This window comes from Notechis scutatus, chromosome 1 (assembly GCF_049901735.1).
Source record: "Notechis scutatus isolate UNSWTSFEM ecotype Mainland chromosome 1, rNotScu1.2, whole genome shotgun sequence".
Taxonomy (NCBI): Eukaryota; Metazoa; Chordata; class Lepidosauria; order Squamata; family Elapidae; genus Notechis; species Notechis scutatus.
The window spans coordinates 156020212-156045261 of NC_142009.1; the positions used below are offsets into that span (position 1 = coordinate 156020212).

At 35.4% G+C, this 25050-nt stretch overlaps 1 protein-coding gene across 4 annotated transcripts in view; it reads right to left on the reverse strand.

Annotated features, from left to right (window-relative positions):
* The window catches only part of EHBP1 (EH domain binding protein 1), a 252941-nt gene that overhangs the window by 93305 nt on the left and 134586 nt on the right, over nucleotides 1-25050 (reverse strand). For all 4 annotated transcript variants that reach the window (XM_026668426.2, XM_026668424.2, XM_026668427.2 and 1 more), the window contains 4 exons: nucleotides 16864-17042; nucleotides 16227-16275; nucleotides 9912-10778; nucleotides 7418-7561 (listed from right to left, as the gene is read on the reverse strand). In XM_026668426.2, coding sequence (XP_026524211.1) covers nucleotides 7418-7561; nucleotides 9912-10778; nucleotides 16227-16275; nucleotides 16864-17042 — 1239 coding nt within the window. The remainder of the gene's footprint in view (nucleotides 1-7417; nucleotides 7562-9911; nucleotides 10779-16226; nucleotides 16276-16863; nucleotides 17043-25050) is intronic.

Genomic DNA, 25050 nt, shown 5'->3' on the forward strand with positions numbered 1-25050 from the left:
AAATAGAACCAATATTAGATTTATATTATGCAAATTGTAAATCAATAAGAACATCTCTTCTCCAACATGGGGAACTGTTGAAAATGACTGTGTTACTGAGAGAAAACACATTCTGACTGATGTCCGGTAGGAGATAACACAAATTTTTCCTGCCTCCTAATCTTTTTCTAAGAAAAACCTAGTGTAAAAATGTGTTAAGATATACATTTAGGAAATTCTAACTGAAACTTATAATAAACCAGGTACCTGGATTCTCCACCCAATTGATTTGATTTTTAATAAAATCAAATACTAAATACTAAAACTAAAATTCATTTTATTAAAGTCAGTGCTAACATCAAAAATAAAGGAAAAAAGTCCATAGTTTTATTTGGATTTTAGCAGGGCAACACAAGGTCACAAATAAATGTTCTCTTTTAATTGAGTTGATAATATAAAGTTATTGTCTTAATGCACATTTTTTTCTGTTAAGGAAAATATAAATTTTGAAAAAACACATATAATACATTAATACGCAAGAGACAAAAATACTTTCTGAATGATCACTTCAGTTAACTATTTACATGAAAGTTTTCCTTGCTCTGACCTTCTCTGAAAAAAGAAAAAGTTGTTTAGAAGAATCCTACTTCAAAGAGTTCATTTTTGCCCCAGTTCCTGTCAGAAACCTTAGAGTAGAAAGTCACTGCAATGCACTGGCACAAAGAATCCCTGCGGCGAAAATCAAACAAAGCCCAATTAAACTAATCATAACGACCCAGTGAACACAAGGAAGCTCACCTGGTATTTCTGGACTTCTTGTGTGAAATTCCCAACTCTACTTAGTACGTGGTACTATAATTACCCTGACCAAAATACTGTGAAATTACTGCTCTGATCTACTAATGGCTGCAAAAATCAAGCCGCTGTGATTTGATTCCAAGGGGCTGTAGCAAGGTGGCGCAATCCTTTCTGACAGAGATGACAACTTCTAAAAAAAAAATTGAAGGGGGGAAAAGGAAAATTAATGGGATGTGGGTTACATTGCCAAAGACTCTTCATTAATTACCAATTTAATCACCGCTGGAGGCATGACATTACAAAATCTGGCTGAAAGTTCTAATAGATTATGAAGACCACCTAAGTAGAGTGACCAAGAAATGTACAAAACAATTAATACTGTTTCAGCACTATCAAAGAAGCTCGGATTATTTTACATCAAGTGAAGCAAAAGAATTAGTAGCTTCACAGTGCCACCACTAGGAAATGAAAATACAATGGCACACAATTAGTAATGCACATGTGACTTTTCGTTTAAGGCAAAGCACATATCCTTGGGAAAGCCAGAAACATGATAAGGAGAACAAAAGAAACATTTTAAAATGAAATGAATAAAGATTTAAACTCTACTGTCATGCATGCTGAGAAATGCAATGAAACATATGGCTCTGGGATGAAATGAAAACAGCCACGCAAAAACATTTATGGTCATTAGCTGCAGTGCAAAAAGAGCATCCCCAGTGGTTAAAAAAGGAGGGGTTCTTACAAAACAGATCTTTTAGAAACAGAGACCACTTCCTTGCCAGTCATTAAAGGACAAACAATAGGAAAACATATAAGTTTTGGATCTAGGTTAGATTAGGCACTTCTGCATGATCTCATTTAGAAACACACTGCTAAATTGGGTAGGCATTTTTGTTGTTCTCAGATGCTAAGAAGAATTCAAACAATTCACCATTTTTGATAATGAAACAATTAATGATTGCTATGACTGAAGTAATGACAGCTTTGCTTATTTTCTATAAAACAGTCAGTGGTAGAACTAATTACTTCATGTACTTCCAGGACTGATCTTAGTTACATAGAAATGGTTTAATATTAAACAATTCTTTTTATTCTGCATATGTGTCCACCTCCCTCCTATTACGGCATGTAGATATCGGAGATACACAGGCCAAACTGCACGTTTGTAAATTATGTATTTTGCCCTTCCTCAGTCCTCAAAACACAGTATAAACAAAAGATAGACCATCAGACAGTGCCAAGATTCAGAATATTAGAAACCTCCTTCCTTCTTCAATATAAAATTAGTTTGAGATAATTTCCTCAGTGAAAATGTATCAGATTATACATATTATTATTTTGATCAGAATAAGTTCATTTTTTTATAAGTGTTCCTCTGCAGTTCCTTGTTATTTTCTCTCACATAAGACAACGCAGCAGAAAAAATGTCATGATCATAATTTAAATATTGTGGTGAATCTCTTATCATCTTAAACCACTTTTGTCAGCTTTTTAGGGGTCTGTTTGGAAGACAAATATGGCTAATAGTGAATAAGTTATGAGCTCCCAGGGATCATCAAATAATGTTCAACCTTTTTATTAATTAGGTGGTAACTGCTTCTTTTGTAATCTAAAGGAAATCTGGGGATCATATTTAAATCTGGTGACAATAATCAGCATGACAGATTTGACTTCCAACCTTAAATCAATATTTTCCAATTACCATCAAAGGGGCAAGGTTGACATAATATAAAATCTCATCCATCAATATGTTTAGAAAGGACACAAAGTCTGTTATAGGTTTAACTGATAGTACCCAGCCGTATTCTTTTACTTTTCTCATTTTTTAGGAAAAAAATATTGATAATCTAAGTCATAGAAATTTGCAGAGCTTTTAAAAAGTTGTTTAAAAAGAGACATTTTACTTTCTAGACAATGAGAAATATCTTCTATAAAATATCTTCTATAACTTCTATAAAAAAACCTACAGCAAACTAAAGTAAAAAGTTTTATTCTGTTTTTTTGTTTAAATCTAGAAATATCAAAACCACTTTTTTGCTTAAATCTAGAAACATCAAAACCACAACTGGTATAAGTGTATTAAGATCTATCATCTGTTTCTGCCTCAAACAATTTTAACACCTCTTCTAATGAAGCCCAAATGACCTTTATACAATGGAAAATATTGAGCTCTTTATATCTTTTTTGCTGTAAAATTCATAGTGATAAAATTCATTCCCTTAATATAATTATATTTTGTTTGTACAGTATAATAGTGATCATGGCTTTGAGGGAAAACTTCAAATGAACCAAAAACAAGTGACCTGATAATAAACTTGCTCAATATGGAAATACTTTGCTTTAAATGGTACACTAACATTGAGGAAACAAGCATCCTTCTTAAATTTCAAAATACAACCACTGCCCCCCTTCTATATTTGTATTTGTTCCACTAAAGTTTTGTGAGAATGTTTCTGGAAGCTTTGTAGACTGTGAAGAAGCTTTACTAAGTTCTATGAGAATACAAGTTTGCTTAGACCTTCCAATATGCAATTGGCAGGAATCTGGGCTATGTTCCAGAGTATAGTAGAGTTCCTATGGCTCATAAGCATTTGCAGACTTCTTTTGCCAAAATGGCAAGAGAACAGCTGTGTTATAACGCTGCCGGTTCTACCTCTTTTTGCCATATAAATAAGCAGGGACTATGTTGAGAAACTGTGATGCTGCTTTCATGATTTTGCACTTCCTGCTGCCATGGCGTATCATAACAATGCCACAATCTCTACAATAAAGCTTCTTTTTTTAAAATGGCACAAATTACATACAATTGCCAATTTTTCAAGAAGGATCTAAGGTGTCATAAGCCTCATAAGACTGGTTGGTTCTTATGTAATAATGTTTGTGTAGGGTCAATGTCCAAACCCAAATAGGATAGTATTTCCTCAAAGAAAAAGCTTTATCTTAGAGGTTCTTTGGCGCTAGAAAGGTAAAAAGTACTATTTATTTGTTGATGTTGTAAAATGATCAGGCAATTGCCACTAAATGTCTATCTCCCTTTGCAACATTGTGGGAACGAAGAATACACAGCAGCCTTTGACAGATAGACAGCCTGGGAGGGATATTATCAATTAAGAAGACCATCAATTGCTGTATTGAGAAGAAACAATGCTAGGTGCTTCATAAAAATAAATGTCCCAACAGATTGAGTTCAGATGTTGCTTTTCTGTTTTTTGTTACTTATGGAACAACAGCCTGCATTTACAATATGGTTTAGGTTATTCTTATGAAGAAAATGGCCTATCCCATCTACCCAAAGTGGTGATTCAAGGATAGGATTAAGTCATGCTTCAAAAAACTTGTGCTGTTCAGCTCAGCCTCTCTGGTCTCCCACATGTCCATTTTTCATCTAATCACAACAGTATGTGGATGTGTTTCACATCTACTTTGTCTGACTTATACTTTGCTCTGGAATTGTAGAATGAGAAAATATCACAATACTTACAATGAAGCTGACCAGCTTATAACCAAATAAGCTGACACTTGAAATAAAATTTCTAACAATACCGTAGGATCCACCCAAGAGTTTGCAAAGGACTTGATGTTAAAGAGCCATAGCACAGACAGTATCTGATACAAAAGTGGAATGCAGGCAAATTATACAACCATGCTGAAGAAAATGGTATTCTTTCTTCTAATTTGACCACAAAAACAAAAGAAACAGAAAGAGATAAAATATGAAAATTAAGCACATTTCTTTAAAGGAGCTTGTCCCTGCAACACAAAAACCCCTTCTCCACACACATACCTGAAGACAGATTTTTCTCTAACCTAGCATTAACAGCAGACATATTCAATTCTCACAGCATAAAAGAGTTTTTGCTTTTACAAAGAAGGAAATTAACTTTAACAAGCACGCACCCTTAGTTATGTACGCTACATCTTCACTAGTATCAGCCGTTTTAAGATGTTTTAATTGCCTTTAGCTTATCTCAGACAGGTAAGCAACTCAAATATCATTTCCAGTGATTTCATAAATGCAAATCCAGGCTTATGTGAGAGAACCAAATACTTGGAATAATTTTGAAACCAATAAAGAAAGGCTGCTGAAATTGTGACAGCAACAGAAGAAAGCAGATTTTTTTTTTTATATATAAATCTGTTCAGTTACATCATTCCTGGTTAGGTAATCATTCCTTGCAAAACACTGAACTACTATGAAGATGATTGCAAATGTGTGAAATGTTTAAAGAGATAAAAAGAGCTGAACAGAAAAGGAAATAAGTGGATGACTAAAAATGATTAAATCTTAACTTGGCTGAATGGCACAGCCAAAGGAATTGTTTGTTTAGTATTTCCTGAAGAGTAATCGGACCAAAGCCCTCAAGAATATGCATCCCACACCCTTAATTTCCACACACTTAATTTCCAGGAGAAATTAAGAAGAACTGAGCTACTGAGAGGAATGCATTAATTAATTTGAATGGAACATTCTCATTCACTTAATAAATGCTTTCTGGTTTTAAAGCCTCCAGGTACCTTACAAAATATATAACGCATCATAAAACCAACACATCAGTTCTAACCACTGGCTAAATGTATAGAAGCCAAAGGATAAACAATGGATAAACAGCGAAAGGATAAAAATAATTTATGTAATAAAAAAATAGCATGCATTATAATTTCAGAAAATGGCCAACTAAAGTAAGTACTTAAGCCATTTTTGAAGCTACAAAGTGAACTACTTCTCATTTTTGTAAGGTATTTTACAAGGCGAGGGTTACTCAGAATAAATTAGTGCCTCTCATATAAGACCAGGATTATGGGCTAACAAGGACAATTTATAATCTGAGCAAATAGGCAGATTCATGAGGATCTATGTTTGCATACGTTGGATGCAAACATAGATCAAAACTAACACTTCTGTGCTGTCCATTTAATGCCAGTTACCACAAAATTCATTTCCCATGTTCTGAATTAGATTAAAGACAGACTACCCCAAGTGAAGAACATTCTTGAGGTAGTCTGTCCTTAGGCAGGACTATACAAATCAACCAAAGTTGTTCAAAAACGCTTCCAACTCTTCCTCCTTCCTATTTTTCCACAGACTTCTAAGTGCTTCTGTAGTCACTTGTCATTTTTTTTCTTTCTAAATGATCATGGTCTTCTCCACCCCCACCCCATCACAAAAAAAGAGACAGATACTAAACTTAGAAACATGTAATTTCTTTTCATGAAATAGCAAAGGAGCATCTCTGAAAGTAATTAAATGGGAAATTAATTTTTCACTGTTAAGGTAAATTGGAGTAAGTGTATCCAGAGCCTACTAGAAATATTATTCTTAAATAATCTTAATGATACAACTCCTCTTCCCCTCAGCTACTAAGAGAATATTAATAAATATATTACAGCACTATGAACAAAAATGGGCAAATACGTTTTCCCTCCCAAGAGACATGGTTTATGACAAAGATGGGTAGGGGCACAATTAAGAAGCCCATGAGTGCATGGGCGTGTGCGTGTGTGTGAAGACATTGGATAACCATTGAGATAAGGAGTACTGCAGAAAGACTGTTTGTTGTGAAGGTTAATAACTAAGTGATAAAGACTGAATTTCATAAGAGTTATATCCAACATTGACTATATTAGGACATTATTCTGCAAGTGTTTTGGACTCCAGAAATATTTCATTCTCTAAATGTCTATAAAGTCTTAATTGTTAAAGAATGTTAACAAAACAATAATATAACAGGAATTCTGTTAATTCCTAACAGAATTAACAAAAGATAGATGCTCCTAATTTATGGCTCAGCTGCATAGAAGGGAAATTATTTTTCATAGATAAAGATTATTAGTATGAAGCCACTAATTAAAAAGCTCCTAACAGTTTATATACTCAGATAAGTGCTGGTCAAGTCAAGACAAGACAAGACAGGTATGATTGGGGCAAGGCGATTTACCCCAGCAAACACAACTCAACCATTCTTTGTAAGAAGATTTTGGCCAAACAGTAGTCATTAGCAAAATAACTGCAGCAGCACTCACACAATTTCTCATGTGCAAGTGTTAAGAATTGCAAAATTACAGCACATGATATGACACAATAGGCAATCTCTGCTTTGGGAAGGATTGCATAAAAATTTAATTAGCTTTCATCTCCAGAGATTACAGACCTCTTCAGGTCACCACTGACGTTACTGGTGGAGCAATAGGCAACTGCAGCTGCCTCCCCATTGGACCCAGGTTTGCTTAGCCATCAGAATAATTCATTCTAATGATAAAAGGAGGGTCACTGGGACAAACAGTATTGGGTGAAATGCTGCAGCATGACAGATAACTTTGCTTTTCATCTATCCAGTATCTTAAATCGGCTGGCACTCAAAGAGCACAGCTTTCAACAGACTTGCGATCTTTCCTTGGCCTTAGTCGGTAGAGAAATAATTGGCTCTTGGCAGGAGAAGGACAATGCTCAGCCTTTGTAGGATAGCAAAGAATCACCCATAAATAATTCTCTGCTATTTTCTCCGTATTCTGCTGTTCTGATGTGTTACAGCCAGCAACAGTATTGCTGTACGCTAACCAAAAACATATCCCCATATCCAGACACGTAGGTAAAACCAAATACACTTCTGTATAGATCACAATAATGAACATTTCTTACATCAGTCAGTTGCTTAGAGCGGCCTGGGACAATCGAACTGGAGAACTGTCTGTTTCCTGCCTTTAAAGCAGCATCTTTTCTTGCTTGTTCCAGCAGGAGTCTTGCACGTTCTTTTAACTCTTCTTGTCTTGATAACATTTGTTGCTTCAAAATACATAAAAGGCAAAATATGTCATATTGAAAGACAACAAAGCCCCAAATTAGCCTACCTACTCTGTGGTCTGTACTGCTCTGCTAAGAAAAGCAAAGGTACTTTCCAAGAGGAAATAGAAGACCAAAAAACCAAGTAGCAGTAAGAAAGGTTGCTTGTTAGTGGCTTAAAATCCACTTTAACCTAGAGGGCCATAACAAGTTTTTACAGCAGAGTAGTGCATTCCAAAAGCTAACAAGGCCAGTTCCATTTTTTTTTAGAGGAGAACTATATTTAGAGCTCCAGTAGGGTGAAATGAAGCTGTAACTTGTATTATTTTCTCCTTAACTACCACCATCCAGCCCTCAAATAGCAATTTTCTGGGATGTATACATTAAAGGTACTAGATATACTGGTGAGCTGCAGGCAGCTTCCTGGCTGCCCCATCTATTATAGGATGCATTGTAAAGACCCACTAATTGAAAACCGCTGCAACTGTGAAGAGGTTGGCCAAGCAAAGAGCAACAGAAGTTACCCCTTCCCATCTGGCCTGTATCAGAAATAACCTGGCTGTAAATTAGCAAAAGAAGTCCAAGCATTTGTAGCCTTCTTGTGGTGCATTGGACTGGTTCTGCCTCTCTTGCTCATCAGTTCAGCTTTGTGCCAGATTGTCTACTGCTTTGCTTCAAGCAAAAGAAGTATGGGGCGGCTGCAAGAATAGGTGTGTGGAATCATTGCTACAGAACGTGTTAGGGAATCATGTCAACGTTGAGGGGAAAGATCTCTGGTTACATCGTCTTCCCCTCTTTATGACTTACTATAGCAAAGGAAGTTACAGTATACTAGAAGAGTCTCCTAAGGTTTTTGGTAACTAAATATTATGGAAGTTGAAAATACTAAGTGAATGAAGATTGCCCAGTGGAAAAGTAGAGTGAGACAATGTCTTGAGCATCTGCAGCAGAAGCAAACAAAATTGACAATAAATAGAATAATCATATAATGATTAATAATTAAAAAGATGCTGATGATAGTTGATAATAAGAGGAAATGCCACATATTAACAATGTTACCAAATTAGAATCAAACCTGGGGTTTTCAACTGTAAATTTAAGCATATTTTCCCCATATAACATCCGTTTTTTTAAATATATGCAGCAGTACTTTTGTTTATGCAGAAGAACCTATAGGCATGGATTCTGCCATCCTTGCACTACCTGAGTCTTCCTTTTAATTTTTTTTAAATGAATCATGCAATATGTTATATAATGCTATTGGACGTACACGTTAAAGATTTGGGATGAAAGCAGGAAGCATCCTCCAATATTCTATAGCAGTTCTAATTCTTCTAAGCATCTCTTTTACATGCAATCATATCTTTGAAACATGAGGTGGAATTGGATGAAGAGAGAGAGAGATCAACTTGCTATGCACAGCAGAACTATAATGACTGCAGACCAGTGATGTTATTTGGCCAGTTTGGGAGGATTTGTCCCAGTCAGTTGTTTAAAAAGTCAACATTCAACAGTCAGATAGGAGAAGAGACTTGGGAAAAACAGAGTCAAGGGCACACAGATTTCAGGAAGGAAGAGCGATCCCAGCCAAACCACCTTGATGTCAAGCTCCCCAAGAGGGTGGCTTCTTTCCCGGCTGGGGATGGAGCTCTGGCTAGCATTCAAAAGAGAAGAGAACTGTAGGCTGCATCTGTTCCTTTGTCCTGTATCTCTGCTCTCTGGGGCAGTTTCATTTCAAAACTAATCTTTGTTGAGTTTCGTGCTAGGAGGCAATCAGCATTGGGGGCCAAATATGAGGCCTCCATTTGTTGGGAGAATGGAAGAAGAGCCACATTCAGGTTGCAGCCCTCTTTCTGTTTTCATGGGATTAAATTCCATAACATCTTACTGAACCCTTTTCCTAGAAGATTGTAGAGCTTAGGTCAATATGATTGTAGGAACCAGTTGTTGCCTTACCAGTAACATCTATGCTGAAGCCGTATTTGTATTTGAGTTGGCAAATAGCAATCCCCCACTCCAATCTCATATTTAACAGGGCAGACAGGAATATCAATGATGAATTTTTTTTATAATAGTATAATGAGTATTCCCCACTGGATTAAGACAATTCTAGGTGAGATCCAGATTCGCCAACTGTGAAAAAAGTGCTCTTTTCATGCAAGACCCTGGAGAGGAATGTCACTGGCAGATCTTATTTAGATCACTCCTGTAGTAATATCTTTATCTATTGCTGAAAATAGTCCCTTAGCCTCCCCTAGAATAATTTTGATGAAACAAAATGTTACTGAAATTGATTGCAAGAGAACTTGTAATAGAAATTATAATATTGGGAAAATAGTTTCTGATTCCTTACCTGTGCGATTTTTCCAGGCAGATCTGTTGGATGTATCACTGTTTTGGCCTCTAGCTTAGTCTCCAGTTGCGTATCTAATTTATTAATATCCACATCCCTATTGTTGGAGTATCCAGATTTATTTCCCACTTCTACATTTGTTTTTTCAACGTGTAACTCAGAATCCAATTTTCTACTATCTCTAAGGCTGAGGTGCTCCTGTTTTTCAGGTTCTGATAAACAAGTGGCAGTGTCACAATTCTGACGTCCTTTTTTGTCAACATCCTCACCTATAGTTGTGGGAAGTGGATCCCTTTTTAGATTGCTGATCTGCATGAGATCGCTCAGGTCTAGAGTGTCTGCTTTGAGAAGCTTTTTCCTTCCCAACAGGGGCTGTGTCTGTGCTGTATTGTTTTTTTCAGGTTCTGATATTCTCGAAATCCTTCCCTGTTGTTTTTGTGCTTGCTCTGCACCATCTGTAGTCCTGTGAGGAGGAAGAGAGGCCAAATTTTGTGACTCAGTTGTGTCTTGAGGTTCTCTGCTTCCTTCTGACTCTAGAACTCTGCTGTCATTTATAAATACTGGCTCTTTCTGGAAAACAAAGGCTGCTTGCTGCAATTCTGGCTCTCGTTTTAAGTCACTTAGTTCTGCATAGAATTTTTCCTGGTCAACAGAGCTGTTTGTGTCTGTTTCATAGTTGCCGACTTTGTATGTGCTTTTGCTACTGTTTTCTTCAATCTGAACTACATTCAGCTCCAGTCCACTGAAATGTGCCCGTATTTGATACAGATAGGTCATAACAGTCAGCTTGTCAGGAATGGCTAACAAAACCATGTCAGAAGGTTCAAGTAGCCGGGATATTCCCAAGTTAGCAAATCCATCATATGCCTTAAAAGAAGAAGCAAAAACAAGAGTTAGTGTTTTTGATATACAAAGCCTCTGGAATGTATGATAATTGTCAGGAGATGCATAGGATTCTGAAAGAGATGTCCTAGGATTTTACCATTTTATAGCTTTAAATGAGATATGGGCAAGAAACAGCTGCCATTAAAAGTCTCATGATGCAATCAATAAAATGGCTTTTTTAAGCTAAAGCACAATTCTAAAAACAAAACAAGCATTGATTAAAAAACACAGTAACTTCAAAGTAGGCATGTAAATAGACTAAAATCGGAAGCACTTTTTAAAATGAGTTTTTCAGTCAGAAGAGCTCAACTTACGTTTCTCCTCTCTTCAATGTTGCTGTCAGGTCTAGCAGTAGAGATTGAAATACTTGAGCCGTTAGTTATGACCCATATGGCCCTTTTTGATTGATCCTGCCACTGATCTTAAATGTACCCACCTACAGCTATCTGGGTCCCACACTCTTAACAATGCAATCCATATTTTTAATTTTCATGCCATGTCTCTGGGATCCTGACAATACTTTACAGGTATTGTAAGAGGATCAAAATGGCAGACACCAAAAGCATTGCCTGAACTTTGAGGCAACTTCAGGCAAGGCTACTTTCTAAGTGCTCAAACATGATGATTCAATATAGGTTTGAACAAGAAGGAATTGCCTTTTTTTTTTTTTGACATAATTTACTTTCTTATAAATCTGTCTTACATGGATAGCAAATGAGATGGTATCATTTTAATGATTCTACTATTTTTAACTGCTGGAAAATGTTTATTGATTGATTGCCTGGGAAAAAAGGTGTCTTCACATGAAAAATGTAGCATAGGCTACAACCGTTCTCCATAGCATCAAATGTTCAATATGCAGGAGCATTTTTTGTGTAGAGGATAATACACTTTTTCTGTATTCTCACCTGAAATAAAAAAATTGCATGCTCCAATCTGTGAGAACTCAGCTAAGAATTGAGGTGACCTGGAGCAATCACAAAACAAAGATGATATTCATTCCATTTGGGCTATATGCTCAGTAACCTTTAAAATATTGATTTTAACCAGACTTGTTTGGTTTATGTCTTTCAGAATATCACACTGACATTATACTTGTAATATATTATTGCTCTTGGAATTCTTTTATTTCTACATCCTGATATTTCCCATTTACCATGTGCATTGTGAGCCAATATGGATATTTTCCATTATGGAAGAATGGTATATAGAAATTAATTTCTAACCCTCCCCCTCTCTGTCTCCCTCCCTCCCTCCCTCCCCCCCACCCTACCCACCCTCTTTCTCTGCCAGTGCAGATGGAGACAAGAGTAAGCTCTATTCTTAATGTCTTAAAGGCATAGACAAAGCATTTAACCTTTTCTGACAGAAAAATGTATAATGGCACAATCCATCCTATGTTCAAGCAAAACCAGATCCCAATCAACAACTCCAAGATAGGCAATTTCTCAAAGTTTCTTTTTATTGGAAAAGGCATACTGGCACATCTGGGAAAACCTGAATCTGAGAGTTCCGGGTTTTCCCTCAGTAAATCAAAAATCAAAACCCAATCCCTGCACCCATCAGTCCATCACATGGTCCAATCACCATCTGTCCCAATTTGAGACATCCCTTCAACCACTCTTCTCCAGGTGCAGGAATAACATGACCATGTATAGGTGTAACTTCACTCGAAAAAAAATAAAGTCCAATAATGAGAAGATGCTGCTTGCTGTAATCTTTTGCTAGCAACGATTATTACAGAGAATTTTAAAATAGATGTTGTTCTATCCAGCAGAATTTAGAGTCATACAAAGTCCCAGCAATTAAAAAAAAAGCCTGCAGCTGGAGAAAAGGAAAAAAAAAACATGGACATGCAGACTGATTTTTAAACTAAGAAACTAAGATAACAAAGATAGAAAGAAACCTGATACTAATCCATTGTGGGATTTATGCTAGCTGACCAGCCTTCTATTAGCCATGAAATTGCTGTCATTTAGCTTGGATTGGTTAATTGAATAACAGAAAACAACAGCTCATCTGTGCTGTGTTAAGACCGCCTATCTGTCTGTCTGTCTGTCAGTCCATCCATCCGTCCATCCATCTTCCTCCCTTCCTATTTTTCCTTTGTGGAGTAGGCACTATTAATTCATGTCTATCAAACTGCTATGGAGCTTTAAGCTAAAAATGAGACCAACTTTACTACTCCTATTCCATTAAAGAATGTACTTGCATCAAGTTTTTCTAGTTTTGGAGAATCACAGCTGTTTCTCAATTTACAGGTAATTATTACTATCCAAGGCAAGGCTGAGAAAAGTATTGTATTTCAAGGAAGGCTTTACCAAAGGGACTGTGGGCATAACTTCAGCTTTATAACCACTTTTGAGAAAAACAGCACATGTTTTTATTTTTTCAAAATGTCTTTCTAATAATTAAAAGAAAATGATATGAAAACCCACAGTCTGACTGAGAGAGACAGGGAAAACCCAGATTGTTTTGAACAATTAAAACACGATGCAAGTTATGACTGAGAATTTTTTGCAACCCTACATTATTACTAAACATTCTGTCCTCAATGACTAGGTTTTCAGTCTGGAAGGGCTGCTGTGTTGTTAGATTTGACTGGAAATTAAACTAATTTTATTACTCTGCTCCAGTTTTTTACATTGCATTGGTTGTTTTCCTGCACTGGGTCTAGCTCCCTGTGTACAATGTTTCTACACCATTCAAGTTGGATTGCAGCATTGTATTGCACTTGGTATTGTTCTAAAAGTCTGAACATAAATGATAACTGCTTCAAAATGGATCAGCCAGACAACAGAAATAGCCAGCTGCTATACAAGAGTTCAAAGAATTTCATCCTCTACTGGCAGAACTATCAAATCTGGAATGGAGAAATATGGATGATCATCAGGGTGCCACAGATTTCTGGGAAAAGTAGGATAGAAAACCTATCCTAGGTAGGAAGCACAATTTTACTTACATTGAAATTCCAGATTCCAGATTCCAAATGTTCTGATTTAAAAAAAAAAACATCCTCGTGTGATGAAAAATAAAATTAGGGTGGTATCTGTATTTGTTCGTTTTGGCTTAGCACAAAAATAGTTTCTAGTTATCCATTAAATTGTTTTTGCTGCTATGAGACCTTGAAGAAAATGCCAGATACATTCTGAAGACCAGCAAATAAATGGTGTACGCTAATTGCTATTGACAGGCATTCGATGACAGATAAACGACAGATATCAGGTGAGATCAACAAAAACACCAGAAGTATTCTGATAATCTGCCTAAACAAGTTGACATACTGACATGTTGGTCAAGGTCTGACATAACAATAAATATGGTTTTTTTGCCTCCTCTTTTTAATATTGTTTTTACAGATAAGCCTAGGCATGTTTATTCAGAAATTGATTCTATTAGATTCAATAACAGTTGCACTGAAAAAAGTAAATTCAGGATTGTAGCTTTACATTATAGAAATGTCTTAGGAGATAATATGATTGTGTGGGATAGTATTAAATTTTGATATATATACACATACAGACACACAGACACACACACACACACAGAATGTCTAATAGCAATAGTTATCTTATTCAGAAAAAAATATAATTAAAAAACAAGGTCTCCTCCAATGTTGTTTTGTTGTTGAAGCTGAAGTTGTCTTCCCGAATTTAATGTTTGCAGTTGAAGTCTGACCCCATCAAATTACTTATTTTTCCTTATGTGAATTTATGGGACAAAACATATAGGAATTTTTAAATAAGTATATTATTTTAATTGGTTAGGTGTTATCTATTCATAATAGATAATACAATCATGATATAAATTCTATATATTATTGGCAATTTTTCCCAGGTCTGTGTTCATTCCAATCAAGGACACACAGGTTATCAGACAGAACTGTGTGAGACCAGGAAATAAATCTGCAGGAAGCTCACTCTGTAGAGCTGTCAAGCAAAGGGTTGCAAAGTGATGAAAGAAAATATATATGCACAGATGCACACAGCATAGCAAAAACAATTGCTTCTTTAATAAAGAGCAATGCTACTTCTGAGAAGCTGGCTAAGGATTTCAGTATTAATTTCACTTTTTTCTAGTCACAATTTTTTATAAATGAAAATGACTAAATTGATTTGTTGATTTCAAAGTATTTGTTCAAAAGCAAACTACTACGGTAGACACTATAAATATAATTTTGAAAATGATACAAAAGCATCCCATTCTAGTTCAACTTCATTACGGGTAAAAAAAAAAAGACAGCATATATGTTATTGTAACTGCAGTTAATGACCTATTTTCAGGAAAATCATTTTTATATTGGAAAAGACACATATGCAATCCGTATAGTGGGTCATACAAGAAATACTTTATTCATCATATACATTTCCTATATAAAATCTACATATGGAATTTCTCTCTCAAACAATTTCTCATTTGTTTTCTGCAGAAAGAAGAGGGAAGTGAAAGAACTAGTTTTCTTTCTGAAACTTGAATGTTGTGTGTTAAATCTTTAAAAAAATGATCAGTTAAAAAAGTAGAAAATCATACTATCTAATAAAAATTCAGTGAATAAAACAAACCAAATTAATTTGCTGTTAGTTTTGTTGTAGTCTAATCAAGTGGAAAATGAGCAATTTTTAAATGATTCCCTCTAGGCCAATGCTCTGGAATCTTATGGAAATTAAAATATGAAATTTCTACAATGAGAGTCTTGAGTAGTCAAAGCAGCATTAAGTACCAACCTGTCTTCCTGTGATTCTTAGATTGAGTCTCAAACCACTGAACTCATTTCTTTTGTATCAAAAGGGTATTAAATTACCTAATATTATTGAGGATTATAAACCTGGACCCAGAATACTATCAGACAATATTTCATTAATATTTTTGCCTTACAAAAATCTTGTTTCCAACAATAAAAAAATTGTTCCCTATTCTGCATATTATAAAAATGCACTGCACCTTATTGCTTAGTTTAATTGACTGTGGTGGATAAAAGCCGATGTGAAGTTTTATCTCTACTTCTCCTTCTTTCTTAAATAAAAGCTGAAGCCAAAACAGAGCTTATTATAACCATACCAGTGAAGTCTTTCATATTAAAAGAAAGGCCAAGAAAGCCTTGAGTCAAGATAATTACTGAACAATGATATTTTTATTTATAATTAAATTATTAAAGAAAATAGGCTGATAAAAATACCTACTGCTCTCTCATACTCTCTCTCCTTTGCTCCCTCTATTAATTAGAGACTACAAAGATGGTCCTCAAATTCCAACCAGCATTTGTCATGAATGTTACAAATCATGACAAACCAGATTTAATAATGTGTTCAAGGGGTTTAATTGTGGCCTTTTAAAACAATAGTCTGTGCAGTTTAATTGTGGCCTTTTAAAACAAAGTCACTGCAAAATTAATAAAACCTGTGTTATCCCTTTCCCTCTGTTGATGCTTACCTTTTTGTTGTTCTCCTTAATGTCTTGAGGATTCAGGGACTTGTAGTCACTGAGGGGGAAAATAGCACAGTGGGTATGTAAAATACTTGTATAGAAAGAAAGCACCCATTTTAAAAACAAACCACAATGTATAGCCAATTATAACTTAACAAAAAACGCCAATGTACAGTAGCTAGCAATTTCACAGCGATCAGGAAAACTAATAGTGTAGAAAATTAAAAGAATAAATACATAAATATAAATAAATATAAAGATTGGCCGTTTCACTGCCTGAAGTTTTCCATGTAAAAAGAGAAATTAAGGCAGGGATTTCAGGCTAGCTATGACAACCAAATTTGCCATCAGGTCATCTTTGGATGGCACCCGAGAGCTACAAGCTTATTGTGTCATCTCATTTTAACAGTAACCTAATTTTCATAAAGATCTTGAAGTCAGTTGGTTTCCTGAGATTAAAAAGAAAAAAAAAGAATGCATGCAAAAAATGAGAAATCAATATGGGTTTAGAAGAAAGCCTCAGAAATGGCACGATATAAATTGATTTACCTATTTCTGCCACTCTGCAAGATGGCACTTTAGAAACCGAAAATGAACAAAAGTAAGAAATGGGGAAGTTTAAATATAAAATGTTCCTACTTACATTAAGTCAGGTCTAAAGTGATGTAATATTGCGCAAAAGGATAAACCATTTCTCCAAGATGTAGTGAAATTGGTGATTTTTACTCCTCTGTAGTTTTTTGTAACTTCTTTACACCAAGCAAGCAATGACTGACTAGCATTTGGCTTTCTCCCCAAAACAGGACTTGGTAATGGGCTTGGCTGAAAAAAAAAAGAGAAAATGGGAAATGCATTAAAGAATTAAATGGGAGATGAGAATTAACATTAATTGATCTAACTGGATGATTTGCATCCTTTGATGTCAGTTAAGGTCCTTCAAAGCTGTCAGTTTACAATCAGAGTAACTTGGAAAAAGACAGAAATTCAACTCATTATCGAGAGACTTAGCCTTTGGCTCTTGTCTCTGAAAGATGTGTTACACAGGATTCCAATGTTACATGAGAACTGGCCAACTGCATTGTTGAAACTACTAGCCTAAATTGCTTAAAGTCTTAAGGCACATAATTGTGTAGTCTAGTTATGTTACACACCCGTATGGAGATTGTTCAAAATCAAGTCATATAAAAGCATCCCTGAGGTCAAAGCTGATCATAATTTATTTCACAGGCATGTACCTGCACACAGGCTGATATACATGCATAAATCAAAGTCAAAATATGGGCGATACTATGAAAATCAAGTGGAGGCCCAACATGAAATGATGGAAAATGGGGTCCTTTTGAAACATCAGCACCTATTCTTTCAGCTTTTCTAAAAATAAAAGTTAAAAATTACTCTTGCCTCACGGCCATTTCTTTCATACTCAAAAATATTTCTTACATGTGCTTAACTGGTGAGAGCTGCTCATCTGGAATGCATCCAAAACTTTCAAGCATTAGTATAAAGAAGAAGAAGAAAGGGGGGAAGGATGACGGTCATTCATGACCATTAATGTGATTATTTGGCTTTGAAAAAAATTCCAATAAGCATGCTTCCAGAATGCCAAATGTGCAGAGACTGTCAAATTGAGAGGTTAAAAAGAAATGTTATTTGATAGTTCTCAATGGCATTATTTTAGAAAGAAATAGGTCTATCCGGACTATCTTTCAAAGACCAATGATGCCCCCCCTTGACTAAAGCATGCCAGTGCTAAGCAATTAAAACTGTCAACTTCATACATATTATGATTTATGCGTTTAGCGCTTGTGGGGCTGACTGCTTCCAGTTATTGTAAGAGTACAGAGGCAATCTATCATTTTTATTGACTGTTAGACTAGCAACCTGTGGTTAAATAAATAAACGCACAGATAACATAGGATGATACTACGTGCATATGCCCTTCAGCAGCACAGATACACAATGCCAGGTAATTTGCAAAAAGTTAATGTCACTGCTGTTTAAAGTTTTAATACTTGGATGTAGGCCTGCAATAATGATGAATAAATGCAAGCAGCAAAGAATGATTGATTTCTCTAGAGATAAAACACCTCATCAACAAACAGTGTAATAATAGGTAAGGCTGTGTAAAAGTAAGAACTACAGTCAAGGGGTCTTTCTATCAGGTAAGTGGGTACAGGGTAAAAACCTAAAGCATTTACAAATAATTATAAAAAAAAGCAAAGAACAGGAGAACATTGCAATTTTCTATTTAGCTTCAAGCATAAAAGCATTTAAGACTTCTTCTGAGATAGATAAGACAAAATGAAAAGGAATGGTACAAGGTTAACCACATTTGAGGTTGAGCAAAGAGCCTCAACTCCTCAACTGCATTCAAACGTATAAACTAAGATAAAAGCTTAATTAATGCTCCAGTGAAAATCCAAGCAAAAGCATTTATAAGCCTTTATGTCAGACCTGGGCACTTTATGGCCTCCGAGCCACATCTTTGACTGTCCCTGTCAGCCCACATGGGTCAAATTTATTGATTTATTTATATTTATATTTTATTTTATTTATCTGCCTTTATTGTTTTTATAAATAAATTCCTCCTATTTTCCTCATGTTAACAATACTGTGAGTGAGTTAGGAAGAGAGTGACTGGCCTAAGTCACAGAACTGACTTTCATGGGACTTTAATTCATGGTGTCTTACTTTCCAGTCTGGTGTCTTATTAGAAATCAAATGTAAATAAGTTTCCACCATGCCCGCAATACAATTGCATTGCTTTTATTTTTAAAGTGATTGCTATTCCATTTTCCCCCCCAACTTGCATATGTGCATGCATGGGTGCCTATATATCTTCCCAGCCCTATTGGTTCAGACCTCCACAGCAATCTGTTTCTAATGTGGCCCCTTGGGAAAATTAATTGTCCACCCCTGCTTTATGCAATTGGAAGCACATAAAGCTCCCTGTACGAAGACACAGTCGTGTAAGGTATCTGATCTGGACAAAATATTTAAATACAAGTATTTTGGCCTAACTGAGCTGAGGACCTAGTTCTTTGCCTAGCTACTATCAATTTTTTTGCAGGTCAAAATATGCAATGTTGATGAAATAAAATTTCAAGAGACAGAAATTCACTTTTTCCCAAGTTTGTTCACTGGCTGAAGTTTTTCAAGTGATGTTCTTACCAAAACCAGCAATTGCTTTCCTTCTCCTGAGTTATATAGTTTGGGTTCCCACAATGAATAAATCATTATCACTGACATGACAGAGTGATAATAAATAATCAGCTTGAAGAGTAATGCCTGTCTTAGAGTTCTAAAAGTTAAGATGTTCCAGTCCATATGCTTTTAGCTGAATTTCAAATGATTGATGACAAAACTATTTTAATACCTGTACTGCAGACTTCTAATGGAAAATAAATAATTGGTTCATTTGATAGCTTCATGTCACTGAGGAAATGAAAAAAATAATGAAGTATTTTAAACCACTATCTGTTTGGATTTGCCAATTGTCTATACAAATCAACTCTGCTCAGAACTGAAATCATATAAATAAAAGTTGTGTGCCAAAATATCTAAGCAGTATTTGCCTAGTATGTCTAAAACCTAGGTGCAGTTTCAACATGCATTTCAACCACACCCAAGAGCATGCAAAATGGAGATTGCATTCTGTAATTACAGACATTATGAAGTCTTCATCTAATAGTGACTTTTTTTTAATTTGGTATATGGAGTAGAGTTAAATAAAGAAACAAGATTCAGTAGAAGAATGTGTAAATTGTTTACTATTAATAAACCCATTATATTTTCAGTAATAGTCAAAGAATAATGATTTAATAATAACTATATTGCAGACTATATTGCATCTTTGGTTAGAATAGTAGACACAAAAAAAATGCAACAAGAAATATAACAATTTTTTTTCAGGCAGCATCTGCAATTCTCCCTCAAGCAGTTGCATTATAAGATTCCACTTCTGTTTGGCAAGACTGTACAATAATATTGAACTGCTGTAAGAAATAACTTATATTCAGAATGTGGCAAACAATTGGGCAAATAATAATTTAGCTTGGGAAACAATTCTCTACACTTACTGAAGCGTGAATTGGTACTGGATGTTTACGCAATCAGATATTTTATTCTACAAAGATGAAAGGCAGATAATCCTGAATTCCAGGATTTTCTGACTATAATTCTAATATTATTTCTGAAGAGCACTCAAAGAAAGAAGTGAAACAGAGAAGGCTACATAGGTTATAACTATATTATAACACAATATTCTAAACTTGGAAACAAAGTCACCTCTCTAGCATGTGTATATCTATTGGAAAGAGGCAAGCAGGCAGTAGCTCAATCACACTCTTTCCTTTATAACAGTCAAGTTCACATCTTAGGATTTTTATTTTATTTATGAACACATACACATCAGAGGGGGTATTCAGCAGGTTCTGACCAGTTCTGAAGAACTGATAGCAGAAATTTTGAGTAGTTCGGAAAACTGGCAAATACTACCTCTGACTGGAGATTTTAAAGTATCCTTCCCCTGCCACGCCCTCCAAGCCATGCCCACAGAACCGGTAGTAAAAAATTTTGAATCCCACCACTGATACACATAGACACATAATTAAAATGTATTTTGTCTTGGGAATTTAATTACAGAATATACATTGGATATCTTAATAATTGAGAAATTTTGCTTTACATAAATCAACTGGGAAGCCATCTTACAGTTTAACAAAGCAAAATCATGGTTGGCATATGTGTAAAGCTATTTTAAAATTAGAATGGAAGGTGATAGCACCAAGCTTAGGAATCTGTAGTAAGGGAGCAAGGAGGAAATCATGAAATATATCATATCACATGACAAACCCCTTGACACACATACTTCCAAAAGATATTAGGACATCAGTACAATGAAAGGATTTGCACTGTATCATAGTGACATAGTTTTTGTAATTTTTAATGAGGCGATCAGTGGTAGACATTTACAGATCCATCAGACCTCGTCCAATCTTGGTAAATTAAGTAATGTTTGGTTAGTATTTGGGATACTAATAGAAGACCTACAAAATAGATTAGCAATTTTTAAAAAAGAAAAGAAAACCTTGTAAGAACGTAATATCAAATATTTTCTCACTGTATTGTTGCCAATAATGTGACATGTAGTCACTTAGACTTGCACTTATTTTACACTTGCAACCAAAAGAAAGTACTTTAGCACCTAAAAAAAGAGTCTAAGTATAAGTTGGTATAAGCTTGTAATAGTTCATAACATCTATTTTCATCCAAGTATAATATTCAGTGTTCAGTTGAAATCCTGATGTGTAGATATATGTTCAATACATGGCACGATGCTGATATTGAAAAATGATGGTAAAATTCTTCAGATGTTTGAGAGTTAGCAATCAATCATATTCTGGGAAAATTATTTAAATTATGAATGTGCTAAGTTTGTATCTGCTTTTTCAAGATATGCATAAATATAATGGGATCAGTCTATATATGATACCTAACTGCTCCAGGAAATTATTAAAGATATTAAGCGCTAGAAATATGCCCTCTTAGTCAAAGAGCTTGCTGAGTTCTCTGTACACTTTCTAATTATATTTAGGCTGCAATTTCATTGTCATCCTTATTTCACATTTCAGAGGTTCTGTACCTCCAGCAACATGTGCTCATTTCAACCTATAAGAACTATATGATGCAATTAAAATAAATATGTCCATCATGCCAGCTGCCCTTTGTTCACCTCATTATTGCTGTGATCAAATTGTAGGTTACGAACTAGGTTCTCTTTATGTATGCAAAAGTTGTAAAGTACAGATAGAAAACCTTTTGCAATCAATGACTTAAAGCATCAGAAAGAAAGGGCCAAAACTCTAACAAACGCCAGAAGCAAGTCTTTTGAATCATGGCTGTTCCAGATATCCTCATGGAACATCAATTCTAGTATGTAGAGCAATGATTAGGAAGCAGTTTGCCACTATATTCTTCCAGAATTCTTTGATTCTTTAATCTAGCTCACAACTTAGGGATCTCCTGCTGGTCTCCCTTCCTGGAAAGGTGACTCCCTTATTTATTAGATCTACCTTTACTAAGCTTTTCAAGCTTAGTAGTACCTTAACTATCTGCTCTAAGTAGAAAATAAACAAATAAACAATGATTTGCAATTTATATTACTTATTGGGTGGTGATGGATAGGTGAAACTCCTTGTCAAAATAGGGTGGGGCAGTTAAAGAACATTCAGAATTTGTTCCTTGGCAAGATTGACGTGTGAATACAGTGGTGTAATAGGAGGCCTTTTTGTCCATTCTACAGGAACGATGAAAAATGCAATAAAAATCTGCTATCCTACACAAACATCCCTCTGAGATCCAGCTTCTTTCTCATTAGATATTGTTTGTCACGACTACATGCAACAAGCGTATCCACTCTCAGTTATGATGTCTTTATTATTGTCTCTATGGAAAACATGAATTGGTCCTAAGTTTATATGAACATTACAGGTTGCATCAGACAAGCAACTATGTATTTTTTTTTAAATCAAAATTTAAACATAGACATAAGGCCAATGCAATGATTTGAAGGGAAGAGAAACTGATGGCCATCTGTGTGTGGGTGGCTCAAGTAAACATCATCCCCATCCAGCTTGGGAAACATCATCAAGAGGACAACACATTCCTTAGTCCTGATCTAGGAGGACTCCTCGGAAATGTGCGTATCATACCAATTCTCTGTACATTCAAGTGGCACTAGCCCACAACAGCTTAGGGTCTAAAGGGCCATTTTTATCAAGGTTCCACATTGTGACTCTTGAAGCTGCTCCACTATTGGAGGCATGTGAGGGAAAGGGCTCATTCCCAAGTTTCATTTGAAATACATTTCAAGTTAAGCTTTTTCCCATTTTCCTCAGCTTTTGAAAAATCTGCAAGAACATATATTTCTTTTATCAGGATTTTCTAGTGGTTAATTTTAGTAATGACTGTAGAATTATGTTATATTTTTAAGTTTTTAGATTTTGTTTTGTTGGATTTTTAAAACTGTCTTGTTTACTGTTCCTTAAATAAAAGATACAACAATTAAAAAACAACACCCATCTTTTTTTTAAAGGAAAAACAATATTGAAATAAAACATGTTTTTAAAATTCTGTTCATTTTCCTTTATATGTAACACATTAACTAGTCATCATGGCAAGTATGAGCTTGTGTATAATAACATGTTTCGTCAATAGCTGGAGTATGAAAGTCTTACAGGCAATGTAACTTTCAACTATTTCCATATTCAATCCAAATGATCTAAGCAAGTGCTGAGAATTCACTTTCAGAAAGCTGTATTGAAAGAAAAAATAATAGGATCATTACTACTTCTATGTGAACTTTCTATGTGAACATCTGAAATCCACTCCCCCCTTCCAATTGGGTCAAATGTAACATTGGTGAAAGGATCTGCCAACATCTCCTCTTTGTTCTGTGACAGGATACTTTTTTGGCTAGTGAAACTGAAAGGTTCCAAAACCTGTAAAAGATTTCTCACAGCTTTTGAATTTGATTCTTAGAATATTTTAAAATTATTTGGAGGAAATGGGGGAGTTCCATAGAGCATACTTTAAGAATTGTAGTTCTTTCTGAAAAAAGTTTCCAGTTTGAGCTTCTTCGGCGACAGATCTAAACCTCGTCTCTGCGAGGCTTCGATCCGTGCTCGCCGCTGGAGCGCACCGAGCCGGCTGGTTTCAGGGCTAAGCCACCCCGTAGAGGTGGTGAAGAGGGGGGAGACTGCCTGCAGGGTTGAGGAGAGCCGCATCTCTCCTCCCCAGCTGGCCATTACTCCCTTTCCCAAAGGCGGTTGCAGCGGTGGTCAGAAATGGCCACCACAAAGAAGAACTCGACCGGAAAAGAATGTGCAGGAGGAAGATAAGAAGAGAAAGTTTTGGTTGACCGGGTCAAACAGCAAAAGCAACAAATAAGGTACCCTGGAATTAAAACTGTTAAAAAACAATAACATTGTTCCCTAAGAAGATTTTTAAGCTGCGAAGGAGAGAGAAAAGGGAAAAGATTTGGTTTTCTCCTTTTCCTATACTGACAGCTAAGAGACTTAAGCAAGAAATTGGAAAAAAAAACCACTTTGACATCAATAGGCATTTAATGCTGAAAATAAAAAGTCAAAGGGATAATAAAGATTTCTGGATAATGAAAAGCTTTTGAAAACAGGAAAGGAGAGAGGAAGAATAAAAGGACAGGATCTGGAAAGGAGGAGACTGCCTGGAATTAAAAAAGAACTTACAGCAAAATCTCAACAAGACTTCCAAAAGATACATTCTAACTGAAATATCTCAACAAAAACCCCAGGAAGAGAAAGTCAAAAAAGAAATAAGAAGATATAACTCGGGACTATCTGGATTACTTGATGATTTCTGGATTCTTGGTTATTGTTTTGAATGACTAAAATCAATCGGGTGGTTGTTTAAAACTTTTTAAAATGGCTCCACTTTTAGAAGAACTGAAAATGGAACTTAAAAAGTACAAAGAAGATGCACAAGAAGGGAGGTTCTTTTGGCTTCGCATTTCAGTTTTTAGAAATGGAGATTTGGAATTATGAGAAACAACAAGAAATGCCTGCATAACAAGAAGATTGCGACAAAGAAGAAGCCATCTTTAATGAACAAGTAATCTTAGATGGGGGGAGGAAAGGGGAGAAAGAGAATGGAAAGTTTAAGATTGGGAAAAACAACTCAAAAAAAATAGAGTGAAAAATAAGTATAAAATCAGAAAGCAACAGAAGAGGGAAATGCAGAAGAGAGCATTAGAACTAGAGAGACAAGGGGGTAAAAAGGGGAGGGAGAAGAT